Source organism: Andrographis paniculata, unplaced genomic scaffold (genome assembly GCF_009805555.1).
Source record: "Andrographis paniculata isolate CXL003 unplaced genomic scaffold, ASM980555v1 Contig69END, whole genome shotgun sequence".
Classification (NCBI taxonomy): Eukaryota; Viridiplantae; Streptophyta; class Magnoliopsida; order Lamiales; family Acanthaceae; genus Andrographis; species Andrographis paniculata.
This window is the reverse complement of record NW_026137605.1, coordinates 3,963,978-3,976,231: the sequence shown is the minus strand read 5'-3', so window position 1 is coordinate 3,976,231 and position 12,254 is coordinate 3,963,978. Positions and strand designations below refer to the sequence as shown.

At 34.9% G+C, this 12,254-nt stretch overlaps 1 protein-coding gene across 3 annotated transcripts; it reads left to right on the top strand.

The window, feature by feature from the left end:
* The first annotated feature begins 5,546 nt into the window (after nucleotides 1-5,546).
* LOC127264101 (4-alpha-glucanotransferase DPE2) lies at nucleotides 5,547-11,820 on the top strand. Of its 3 annotated transcripts, none has more exons than XM_051293487.1 (22): nucleotides 5,547-5,973; nucleotides 6,705-7,062; nucleotides 7,145-7,268; nucleotides 7,369-7,424; nucleotides 7,531-7,658; nucleotides 7,757-7,883; nucleotides 7,969-8,165; nucleotides 8,255-8,333; nucleotides 8,456-8,494; nucleotides 8,622-8,741; nucleotides 8,842-8,943; nucleotides 9,023-9,106; nucleotides 9,196-9,438; nucleotides 9,526-9,651; nucleotides 9,905-9,979; nucleotides 10,070-10,141; nucleotides 10,233-10,352; nucleotides 10,451-10,548; nucleotides 10,652-10,811; nucleotides 10,879-11,175; nucleotides 11,297-11,390; nucleotides 11,457-11,820. In XM_051293487.1, the coding sequence occupies exons 2-22, from the start codon at nucleotides 6,718-6,720 to the stop codon at nucleotides 11,720-11,722; spliced, it is 2,952 nt and encodes a 983-aa protein (XP_051149444.1). In that variant the 5' UTR covers nucleotides 5,547-5,973; nucleotides 6,705-6,717; the 3' UTR covers nucleotides 11,723-11,820. The 3 variants fall into 3 exon arrangements, with proteins under 3 accessions (XP_051149444.1, XP_051149443.1, XP_051149441.1); XM_051293486.1 differs by having other exon boundaries at nucleotides 6,700-7,062; XM_051293484.1 differs by lacking the exon at nucleotides 5,547-5,973 and adding an exon at nucleotides 6,134-6,174.
* Nucleotides 11,821-12,254: the final 434 nt, after the last annotated feature.

Here is a 12,254-nt window from a genome sequence, read left to right as displayed (position 1 = left end):
GTAAATTGTAGTATTTTTTATTTTATTTATATACTTATTTATTTTTTATGTAAAAAAGTTATATAAATAATAATAATAATAACTAAAAAAGAAATACTCCCTCCGTCCACGGATAAAGTGGGTAGTTAAAAATAGTGTAATGACATTTTTGCCATTACTTTTTGGTATAAAAGTAACGATGTGATGTAAAGTAAGGGTATTTGTGAAAAAAAGTAGGATATTTAATGAAATGTTTACTTTGTAATTGGACGTCCCAAAATAGAAATGTGTATACTTTCTAGCCAGACGGAGGGAGTATTAAACTAATTTGATATATTGAATGATAATGTAATAATCTACAATATAATAGTGTTACACATGTTACAATACTTCTACATTATTAATAATTATATATTATTTCTTAATATTAAATTTTATTTTATAAAAATATAATAATATATAATAATTTTAATTATAAATATATTATATTTATAAAATTTATGTTTGATATAAATTTATATAATTAATATATATTCATAAAACATTATTTTACAATCCTACAAAATCCATATAAATCCATAAAAAATTCAATCAAATTGATAGAAATCATCTAAATCAATTACTAAAATTATCAAATTCAGCTAAACTGACTTTCTAAATCAATAGACTTTTTAAAATCTATATAAATTCATTAAAATCACAATTGAATAGACCTAAATTTAATATATATTTTGTTTTAAAAATTACTAAAAATTTATGATGTGTTATTTTGTTTATTTTTATTTAAATATTATTTGTATGTTCGGGGTTTCTTACATGAATTACTGTCAGAGAGGAACTAGAGTCCAATATAACGGGGGTTAATTCTTAAAATTTTTTAAATAATACCATTGAAAGTATATATTTCAATGTTGTATTTTTTAAATTGACATATTTAAAAATAATAATAATAATAAATAAAGGCATAAAAAATACTACATATTGTATATATTTATTTTTGTATGACTTGAAAATAATAAATAGAACCTTTTTTTAAAAAAAATATTTAAAATGATTATTAAAATTATCTTATTATCACAACTAAAAGTGTATTTAACTTTTATTATTATATTATATTATATTATAATATTTCTAAACAATTATATGAAATTAAAATACAAATCATAAACATATTTAATTATTTTTTTAATATTTTAAAATAATTTTCTATATAAATATATACATACTTATATAAATTTTTTAAAAAAATTCAAATAAAATAAGGAGCAGGCCAGTGCACGGGCTGTCCCTTGTCTTAGGGGTGGTTCTGCCCCTGTTACTATTATTGTATACTAAAATATAAGAGTTTGAATTTTAAATTTGTATTTTTATAATAAAGAAATTTAAATTAATATAATTGTATGACATAATAAATAATAAATAAGTATTTGATATAATATTTTTTAATATAAAATTTAGTTTTAGTTAATATAATAAATAAAAGTAACAATTTAACTAAAATCCATTTGTCCTCTAATGGATTGAGATTCAGCCTTACATCAAATATTATATCTCTGCACTCTTCATTTTCCATTATTTTTTACATCTAATTAGACATTGATTTGGTTGCCTGAGATCTTATATAGGCTATCTTAGAAGAGACGATATTGAAGTCTAGTAGACTATACTTTTCTTCTGAACCTAAAGTGATTGAATTGGAACACAATGATTTTTTTATTTAATCAATCTATAAACTGAATACAATATATTTGGATGATTTTGTAAATGAATATATGAATACAATACACAATCGTAAAGGAATACGATCATAATTTTTTTATTTAATCAATCTATAAACTGAATACAATATATTTGGATGATTTTGTAAATGAATATATGAATACAATACACAATCGTAAAGAAATACGATCATAACGCTCAAATTTTTCTTACTTTATTAGCAGCAATGGTACGACCGATTAACCGCATCCCTAATCAAAGAAATAATTTAGGTACGACCATAAATTAATTTCTCCAATTGAAAATAACACAAAAAAAACTCAATTCAAATATTTTATTAATTACGAAAAGATTAAATTATTTGATCATGCGATTCCTAAGCTAAGCTTGTCAACCTATTTACCATTTTATGAAACACATACACAATTACGGATGTAAATATTCAATTAACACATAATTGCTAAGCCAATCTAAGATCCGGTCACGATAAAAGATTAAATAAAATAATTGCAGACATGAATCACGTAAATCGCACAAATATCAATTTACTAAACAAGATTCAAATTAAATCAAAATACAATTTCACAAATCCCAATCCGAAATCTACATTCAACCTTGGACTAGACTAAGAAATTAGCTACTAATGCTTAAAAATAAATAAAAGCAGTAAAACTTTTTGATCATTCGAAGACATCCGAAGGTGTTTCCTCTCAAAACATCCTTCTAAACCCTCCGCTTAGACTATGAAAAAGTGAATGTGAATTGTGATGCCACATCCAATGCCTTGGCCCCCCTTTTTATAGATGATTGGGGTCCTCAATCACTCTCTTAATTGCTCCCACTTAATTATGATGCCAACAATCAAGCTTTAATTTCCGTAATCCACCTCTTTCCTTAGCATGAGAGCTTAATTCAAGTCTTTCCAAAAGTTTTTGATTGAAAATATGGCATGAGCATGAATCATTCCGTTCCCTTGCACAAATCAATATATGCCAAAGATGAGTAGAAATCTATCCAAAATATTGATTAAATCTTATAATTTATCTATAGAAAATATATAATAGTATATATTTATCAATTCCCCCACACCCAAACCATGCTTGCCCTCAAGCATAAAACAAACAAGCACACTGAAGAACTTGATGCAATCATAACCTCCACAAATAAATTCATATTATCATTACCTCAATGAAACTTAAAACATACCAAGCGCAACATAACCTCACTAGGAATGAAGTGTATACACTCAACACTCAAATATATATGGATTAACAAGTCACTTATGTCGCATCGTAAAAATGATTATCCCATAGGCTTGCATATTGATCACCTCTCTTAGTTTTTCGAAATCTAATGCAAAAAATAGAAGGGTTTTTAAATAAGGTTGTAATGGGACTTTAGGTTGGGGTAGGATGTAGGATATTATTCGGCTAAATAAGTCAAAGAGAAAATATTTCAAGCTCATTTTGTAATATATAGACTCAATGTAGAACTTCTCATCCCTCACTTATTCATTCATTAACATGCATACTCAAAACTTTATTTTTGCAAACTACGTAAGAATGTTCACCAATATAGCTCGCAGTACACCCAACTCAACCGATAAGTTAACACCAAAATGCTCATTCCCGCTATAATGCAATAAAAACTTGTGCCATTTTTTTTTATCAGTCCTTTTAATTTTCTCTCATATACAATGAACAACAATAAATAGACATAAGTTCTCATTCCCTTAGAGACTTTAAAATAATATAAGCTCGAAACATTTTCCTTTGACTAAAGGTTCAAATAACTTTTGACTTTAGAAAGAAAATTCATAGGTTAAATGCGGATCATTTAACAATAAAATAGGGTATTCAAGCTCAAAAGAGCTCACTAAATGATTAATTTTTAGGTAGGAAATATATCAGGCCAAATGGTTCATCCTAATGTCCTCATATTAATCACATAGACTCTTAGAAAATCAATTCGACATGTATCGCTAAGCAAGTTCTAGAAAACCAAGTCTAGAGCAACAATCATATACAAGAAAAAATGTATAGCATTTAAAATGAATGCTCTATTAAGCTCAAATCTCACACAAGGTAAAACATGTCACGCTTGGCATATTTATCGTCTACTTCATCGGCAAGTCATCTAATAAAAATATGTTATGTTGAAAAGAAATACACACATGTCTTTAGCACACAATTCAGTCATGCACGACAAACAATGGATATTCCCACCCCCCACCCACTATGCACATTGGCTTCAATAGAAAAAACGATCAGGACATGAGACAAATATAACATGGCACAAATTATATCTAGTATGTGACGATGCTTGCATTCTGCCCTACCATTTTGCTGGGATGTGTAGGGACATTAGCGCTGAACAATAGTACCTTGGGTAGACAAAAGTTTAACAAAGACATAATCATTATATTTTAGGGCATTGTCAGTGCGGAGGGTTTGAATAGGACAAAAGAATTGTGTTTGGATCATTTTAGCAAAGTTGGAGTAAATGGAGGTAAGTTCAAATTGTTTTTTTATGAAATAAATTCAGGTATACCGAGACTAATCATCAATAAAAATGACAAAATAACGAAACTCATTTAGTGTTCCAACCGGAGATGGCCCCCAAATATCAAAATGTACCAAAGAGAATGAGTTAGTGGAATTAGACATATTATTCAAAAATAGAAGAGCTGGTTGTTTCTCAAGTTTACAATGCAAACAATCGAAAGACTCAAAACAAATTGAACCGAAAGTACCTTTATTAGCAAAAGACCGGAGTTTATTTATGAAGGCGTGTCCAAGTTTGAGGTGCCATTGATAGGAGGATGAGGGAGAGGCGGAAACAGACAGGGATGGTGTAGGAAGAAATTGGAGGTGGTTGAGCTCAAATAAACGGCTTGTCTTGCGTCCCGTCCCAACAGTCTGACCCATCTGCATATCCTGAGCCTGTACACCAAAAGATGAGAAAGTCACAGTGAGACCCTGCTCAACCAACTGACCAACAGAGGCAAGGTTCAATATTAATTGAGGAATGACATAGATATCGTCTACGGATGGGAAAAAGTGTGTCCTGTGTGGGTGATGCACATAGATGCACCATTGGCAATGAGAATAGGTGTTGGTAACAGGACAAATGTTAGAGAGTGCAAAAGATGAATATTAGGTGTTATATGATTACAACATGCAGAGTCAATGTACCAAATTTGGTTACCTGAGGTGGTGGCCAAAGAGGGATTGACAGATAAAACATGGGTGAAGATATGACGGAGGATGAGTGGGATGGAAAAAGATGCAATATTCTTCTTGGGGTAGTTTGGAGCTACATGGCCTCTGCGATGACAGTAGCGGCACTTTAATCTTAGGGCAATGAGTGTAAAGATGATCGAAATTCGGGCAACAATGGAACTTGTCAGACTGAGGTGGCCGGACATTTCAGCGTGTATCTCTGCGAGGATAAATGAAGGAAGAAACAACCAAGGCCGAATCAGGAGTACTCTTGAGCATCTTGAGACGAGTATCCTCGAATAAAATTTCTCTCATGGCAGTATCTAATAAAGGTAGGGAATGGAGCAAGGAAGCACGCACGGATTCATACTGATGATCAAATTTTATTAGCAACTAAATCAGAAGCATTGAAAAAGAAAATTAAGTTAATAGAATGAAATTTAATTTATTAATTTTTATCTCAATTATTTTATCTCTTCTTAGTTAAAAGTTTTATAAATTAATTCAAAGGCGTGTAATTACACGTGGAATTGAATTTGATCATTTACAGAATTCAGGCAGGGTATATGATTACATTTATTCAGCTGTGCAATTTCCGAACATGATTAACAGAAAGGATTTCCATCTTCAAGGATGGTGCGTGTGTGAAGGAGATGAGCCCATCTGTCCCTGTTACCCATTCCTCCCACTGATTGCAATTGCAGTGGCAATGTCAGGACCTAACGGCGCTGGGAGGATATGCATTCACTTCACCACCTCCCATCCTCTCTTTCCCTTTTCTTTCGCCCCTCACATGCCAAAATATCTCGCACTTTTCCCAAATTTCTAGCTGCCACACCCCAATAGCAAAAATAATATCCATCGAAGAATTTGATGCATTTGTTTATTTTCGTGGGATTTACCAAATTTGGGAAGTTAGAGTGAGAAAGGCCGATATCTAGAGAGAGAGAACCCCATCTTCTTATACTTCGCTCAATACAATACAATACGTTCGTGCAGCTTGTTTTTCTTCGAGGCATTGGGATTTGGGAGAAGAGAGAGCTGAATTATTCGTGTAATTCATCCATTTCTGGATTGATTTTTGCGATTGATTTTTTTGTGTTTCCTGCGATTTTGACTGATTCGTTCGCTACTGAGTGCGTTTCCGATTGGAGTTTTGATATACACAGTCGTTTAGGGATCGTTGGATGTTCGGATTTCTTCTGCTAGATTATTGTTGTGAAGATTATATGGAGTTTGATCTATGTGATATTATGTATGCTTTTGAATGGTTCTTTTGCTCTGTTTATTGTATTTAATTAAAAATTCTAATTTCTGTTGGTTGGTTTTCTCTTCTGTATTTCACTGTTCTTCTCAAAGTAGGGTTTATATGATTTTAAACCCACTTTGCAATGTCTAAGATCAGACTTAAAAATTATTGTAAATAAATTTCAGAATCAGGGGTGAAATATGAATATGTGAATGCTTAAATTGTGTTGAAATCAGAATAAGAAATGCTTAATTATTTGATGTAATGATGCTTGAAATCAATGAGTTCTAATTGTGCATATCATTTTTTAGACACAATTCTTGATTGGAGGTTGTTGTACTTTAGAATTCTCCTATAGTCGCGGGTTTGTTTGGTTTTGATTTGAGTTTTGGTTTAAATAGTATTTTTATGTAATGTTTTACGAGAGAAAATAGCATATCTTTTATTGAGAACAACAGCTAAATAGTGTTAGATTTATATTTGAAGCACAAACCAAACACATCCTTGAATTTCGGTTCTCTCTCGGTGCAGTTCAGCTTTTATTTAAAGATGGGACTGCTTTCTGGGAGCAAGGCATCCAATTCGGTCACTTTGTGCTTCAAAATACCATATTATACTCAATGGGGACAACATTTACTGGTTTGTGGATCTGAACCTGTTCTTGGTGCTTGGAATGTGAAGAGAGGCCTTCTGCTGAAGCCTTCTCACCAAGGAGATGAGCTGATATGGTCCGGCAGTGTGACGGTTCCAGCGGGGTTTAGCTTTGTGTACAATTACTATGTGGTGGACGATGAGAAGAATGTGCTGCGATGGGAATCTGGGAAGAAAAGAACAATGCCATTACCGAAAGGCATTCCGAATGGGCAGTTAGTGGAGCTTCATGATCTTTGGCAGGTACTTTGTTTGTTTGATTGATTGTTGATTGAATGCTCTTTATTTATTATACTTTTTGAGATGTATTGTATGTCGAGTGCAGACTGGATCTGATGATCTACCTCTGAGGAGTGCATTCAAAGATGTCATATTTCGGATAAGTGGGACTGGTAGAATCAAGAAACTGGAATCATCAGAATCCGTGCAGAATCAATTCGGCAGTGATTGTAATTCTATTTTGCTTCAAGTTGAAGTACTTGTTTAGGTGTATTGATTTCTTAAAGAGTTTTTATCAGTTTGGAAAATGAATTTGAACATGATGAACAGGTTCTGTCACCGTACAGTTCAGAATCTGCTGCCCAAATATTGATGAAGACACATCGGTGAGATCTTGTTTACAAGAGGAGCTGCAATATTTGTTTTTCATTTTTTAAGCGGGGAAGTAATGTTTCCTATGTTGTTTTGGTTCCGTATATGCATGTGTGGCAGATTTATGTGGTCGGTAGTCCTTCGAATCTTGGCCGATGGAAGGTTGAGGACGGACTCAAGCTCGTGTATGCTGGTGATTCAGTATGGCTAGCTGAAACTGTAATGGGAAAGGATGACATGCCGATCAAATATCCTTAACATGTTCATCTCCAAGTCTTATGGTGTCTTAGAGAGCACTCTGTGAGGATCGGGGCTTGTATATGTCTCTTCCCTTAACAATATTTACGTACAGATATTGCAAAGTCGACAAAGCTAAAAATCTAGCTCTAGAAACTGGCGCCAACAGGGAATTTCATGTTGAATTCTCTGGTAATCAACCAAAGTACATTGTTCGCTCTGATGGTCTGATGCGCGTAAGCTATTTGCAATTTTTCTTTCTTTATGTTTCTTGAATTTGAACAATGCCGGAACATTACAGTGGTAATTTACCTATTCTAGGAAATGCCTTGGAGAGGTGCTGGCGTAGCAATCCCAATGTTTTCGGTCAGATCCGAAGCTGATTTAGGAGTTGGGGAGTTTCTCGATTTGAAGTTGCTAGTTGACTGGGCTGTCAAGTCGGGCTTCCATTTGGTTCAGCTCTTGCCAATCAATGATACGTCCGTACATGGAATGTGGTGGGATTCATATCCTTACAGGTAAAAAACCATTCATCACCTGATTTTTAACCTTTACTAAGCATTAATTCAACTACTAATTTACATTTTTCTTTTAATTCAAAATTCAGCTCTCTCTCGGTATTTGCCCTGCATCCATTATACCTAAGAGTGCAGGCCCTCTCAAAAAATATCCCTGATGATATCATGGTTTGATCTCTACTCCTTTTGATATATAAACCATGAGTTGTACCTTAAAAATGCATGTCAATTAGTAATATATCGGAAAATGGCACACTACTTATAGAGTTACTGCTGTTCGGTTTCTGCAGCAAGAGATACAGCAAGCGAAAGAAAAGTTGGATGGGAAGGTATTCGCTTCTTTTGCAGTGAATTTTCTTTTTAAGGCCATATAATAACTACATTGCTCAACGTCTTCGGATTATTGGTTATATTTAATTGGATGGAAGGCATTCATACCTTACATGTTCTCTTTAGGCAGTAGATTATGACGCCACCATGGCAACAAAGCTTTCGATTGCCAAGAAGATATTTTCTCGTGAGAAGGATGTCATATTTAAATCTTCTTCGTACCAGAGCTTCTTTTCAGAGAATCAGGTTACATAATTTTCAGTTCCCATGAATATTTTTTATACATCTATGATCCCAGGATTTATTTCTCATTGGTTTTTCAAATAGTTTGTTTTCTTTGCTACAGGAATGGCTAAAACCATATGCAGCATTTTGTTTTCTACGGGACTTCTTCGAAACATCTGATCATAGTCAGTGGGGAACATTTTCCACATTTTCAAAAGATAAGGTACTCGGATCTTTGAGTTCTTTATTCTCTTACTGACACATACATGATAAAAATGCTACCATTTTTTCTATATTTTCAGCTTGAGAAACTGACATCGGAAGACAGTCTGCACCAAGACATAATTCGCTTCCATTACTACATCCAATACCATTTACATATGCAAGTAGGATTCGAAATCTTTATGTTCTTCTATTATATACTTTTTTCACTGATCTGAACTGTCTATTCAGAAAAGCTCTATATGATATGCAGCTATCTGAAGCTGCTGATTATGCAAGGAAGGAAGGCGTAGTGTTAAAAGGAGATCTTCCAATCGGAGTCGACCGGAACAGTGTGGATACTTGGGTTTACCCTACTCTGTTCAGAATGAACACCTCAACCGGCGCCCCTCCAGACTATTTTGATAAAAATGGACAAAATTGGGGCTTCCCTACGTATAACTGGGAGGAAATGTCCAAAGACAACTACGCTTGGTGGCGTGCCCGATTAACGCAGGTCATCATCTACTGAAACTTATCATTCAACGTTCAAGATTTCAAATTTGTAGTTTATGTTTATCTACGATGTTTTTTTCCAAAATAGATGGCAAAGTACTTCACAGCATACAGGATTGATCATATATTGGGCTTCTTCAGAATCTGGGAGCTTCCCGATCATGCAGTGACTGGTCTTTGTGGGAAATTCCGGCCTTCAATCCCTTTGAGTCAGGTTACATGTATTCCCTATTTCTCTGTCTTTAGCTCATTAGAAATGTATGTATTCCTGCAGAGAAGATAGTCTTTTCAAGCCCGCCAGAAAATCTTGCTTCAATTTAGTTTTGTATAGTACATTTTAATTGAGTAATTCGTCGTGAATTTGCATGAGAAATTAGAGTATATGGTTGCCTACTGAAATGGCTATTTTGTGTTTATGTGAGTGGATTCGCCGTAACTTATTTATTTTCTACCGATTTGATTTGTAGGAGGAGCTTGAAAGGGAAGGAATATGGGACTTTAAGCGCTTGAGCGAGCCGTACATTAATCAGCAACTATTACAGGTCAATGTCATTATCATTTCGACTCTTTCGGTTTCATTATCTTCCGGTTATCAATAAATCTATTGATTCTATATAAATTCATGACATCAGGAGAAATTCGAAGCTTCTTGGACCATAATTGCTTCTACCTTCCTCAATGAATTTCAGAAGGGCCGATATGAGGTGATCTGTTTGTGTGAAGGACATATGTTCTGTCGAGAGTTCTTTGTTGTTCTTACGAAAGAACTTAACGTAGTCCCATGATTTCATGCAGTTCAAGGAGGACTGTAACACGGAGAAGAAAATTGCATCGAAGCTGAAGGCATTTTTAGAGACGTCTCTATTTCAGGAAAGCGAAGAACAACTCCGACGGAAGCTCTTTGACATCTTGCAGGCAAGTGTGGTCAAAGAAAGTCGAGTAACAGTAAATGTTTGTTGAATGTTCACATTCCTAACTACGAGGGAAACTCGCTCTACTATTTTTCAATGCAGAATGTAGCCCTTTTAAGAGATCCGGAAGATCCAAAGAAGTTCTATCCCCGGTTCAACATCGAGGATACATCGAGCTTCAACGACTTGGACGAACATAGGTATCCAATATACATACGACATTCAGTTTCGATGGACAATCACAACTCTATAATTAATATGTGGAGAATCTTGTGATCTCTAACTGGTGTTGAATCTTTGCAGCAAGAATGTCCTGAAACGACTGTACTATGATTACTATTTCCAACGGCAAGAATCCCTGTGGCGGCAAAATGCCCTGAAGACATTGCCGGTTCTATTGAATTCGTCAGACATGCTCGCTTGCGGAGAAGACCTTGGATTGATTCCTTCTTGTGTTCACCCGGTACGACACCATATTTGATATAAATTGAAATTCCATTTTTGTCGTAACGGGGACTACCTCATTTCAGGTCATGCAAGAACTCGGTTTAATTGGGTTACGCATACAACGGATGCCCAACGAACCAGGTCTCGAATTCGGTATTCCTTCCCAGTACAGTTATATGACAGTATGTGCTCCATCTTGCCATGACTGCTCCACTCTCCGCGCTTGGTGGGAAGAAGATGAAGATCGAAGGCGTAGATTTTTCAGCGCTGTTGTGGGCTCTGATATGCTGCCGCCAGATCGATGCACTCCTGAGATCGTCGAGTTTGTTTTGCGACAGCATGTCGAAGCTCCCTCGATGTGGGCGATTTTTCCACTTCAGGTATTTCCACAACCTTTATATTTTCAGAAATCTTTTAGAACTTAATCTTCGAGAAAATTACCGTCTAGGGCAATGATATGGTTATCCGAATTGTTCAAAACTCGTATATATCTATGAACAGGATTTGCTGGCCCTTAAAGAAGAGTACATGACGCGTCCAGCTGTCGAGGAAACAATAAACGATCCAACGAATCCAAAGCACTATTGGAGATACAGTAAGTTCGCCCTCCTCAACCCGGTTTTCCCATAACGGCACCTAACTGTCGGATTGTCTTTCTCAGGGGTGCATGTGACAATGGAGTCGTTGCTGAGCGATAAAGAGCTTATATTGAGCATCAAAAGTCTAGTAGCCGGCAGTGGAAGATCGTGTCCTTCGCAGGATGACAAAGACAACGAGTTCATGTTAGGACAACCCAGCGTCGAACCAGCTGCAAATGCAAAGGCTTCGGCAGCTGCAGCTGCTGCCGCCGCAGCAGCCACCACCGCAGTTATTGGAAGATCTCCTAATGTTATTCCGGGGAAAGAAGCTGTGGTAGCTGTCCAGTGATGTCTGGTTTAGACAGGGAAGATAGTCGATGATCACTTCAATTTGCAGTACCTTAAGTTATTGTACTCTTTTCAGACCACCTATAAAATAATTTGCTATCTTCTTTTGTTATTATTAACACTGGAAATTAGAGGGTTACCGTGCTGATTTAAATTATTTAATACAGTAGTCACAATATACAGTAGAAAGACATAGCCAACACATAAATATGAAATTGAAGAAAACAGAGAAACATGCTTTATCAAATAAAGAAACAAACAATATACATTTTATGTTCTTTGAAAAACCTGTTTATAAATAGAGAAACCGTTTACAAGTAGGAATTAGTTGCAGATCCGTTTTCTTTTTCTTCACTTGGATTGACTCAGTGTGATTCTTCTCAATTGGAGATCTGATGGAAAACAATTGTGACAACTCCAGAGGTATTGGAAACAACAAAAGTAGCATTACAGAGGATGGAATCGCTGATTCTGTTATATCATTGGTGGATTTGCACAATGATCCAATCTACGTCTCAAGCTCAGAATATCCA

Excerpts from the sequence above, each read along its gene's own strand:
- LOC127264101 (XM_051293484.1), top strand. The coding sequence starts at position 6,149 with ATGGAGTTTGATCTATGTGATATTAT. Across the intron at positions 7,425-7,530 it reads ATATTGATGAAGACACATCG|ATTTATGTGGTCGGTAGTCC; the intron begins GTGAGATCTTGT and ends CATGTGTGGCAG. Across the intron at positions 8,944-9,022 it reads CCACATTTTCAAAAGATAAG|CTTGAGAAACTGACATCGGA; the intron begins GTACTCGGATCT and ends CTATATTTTCAG.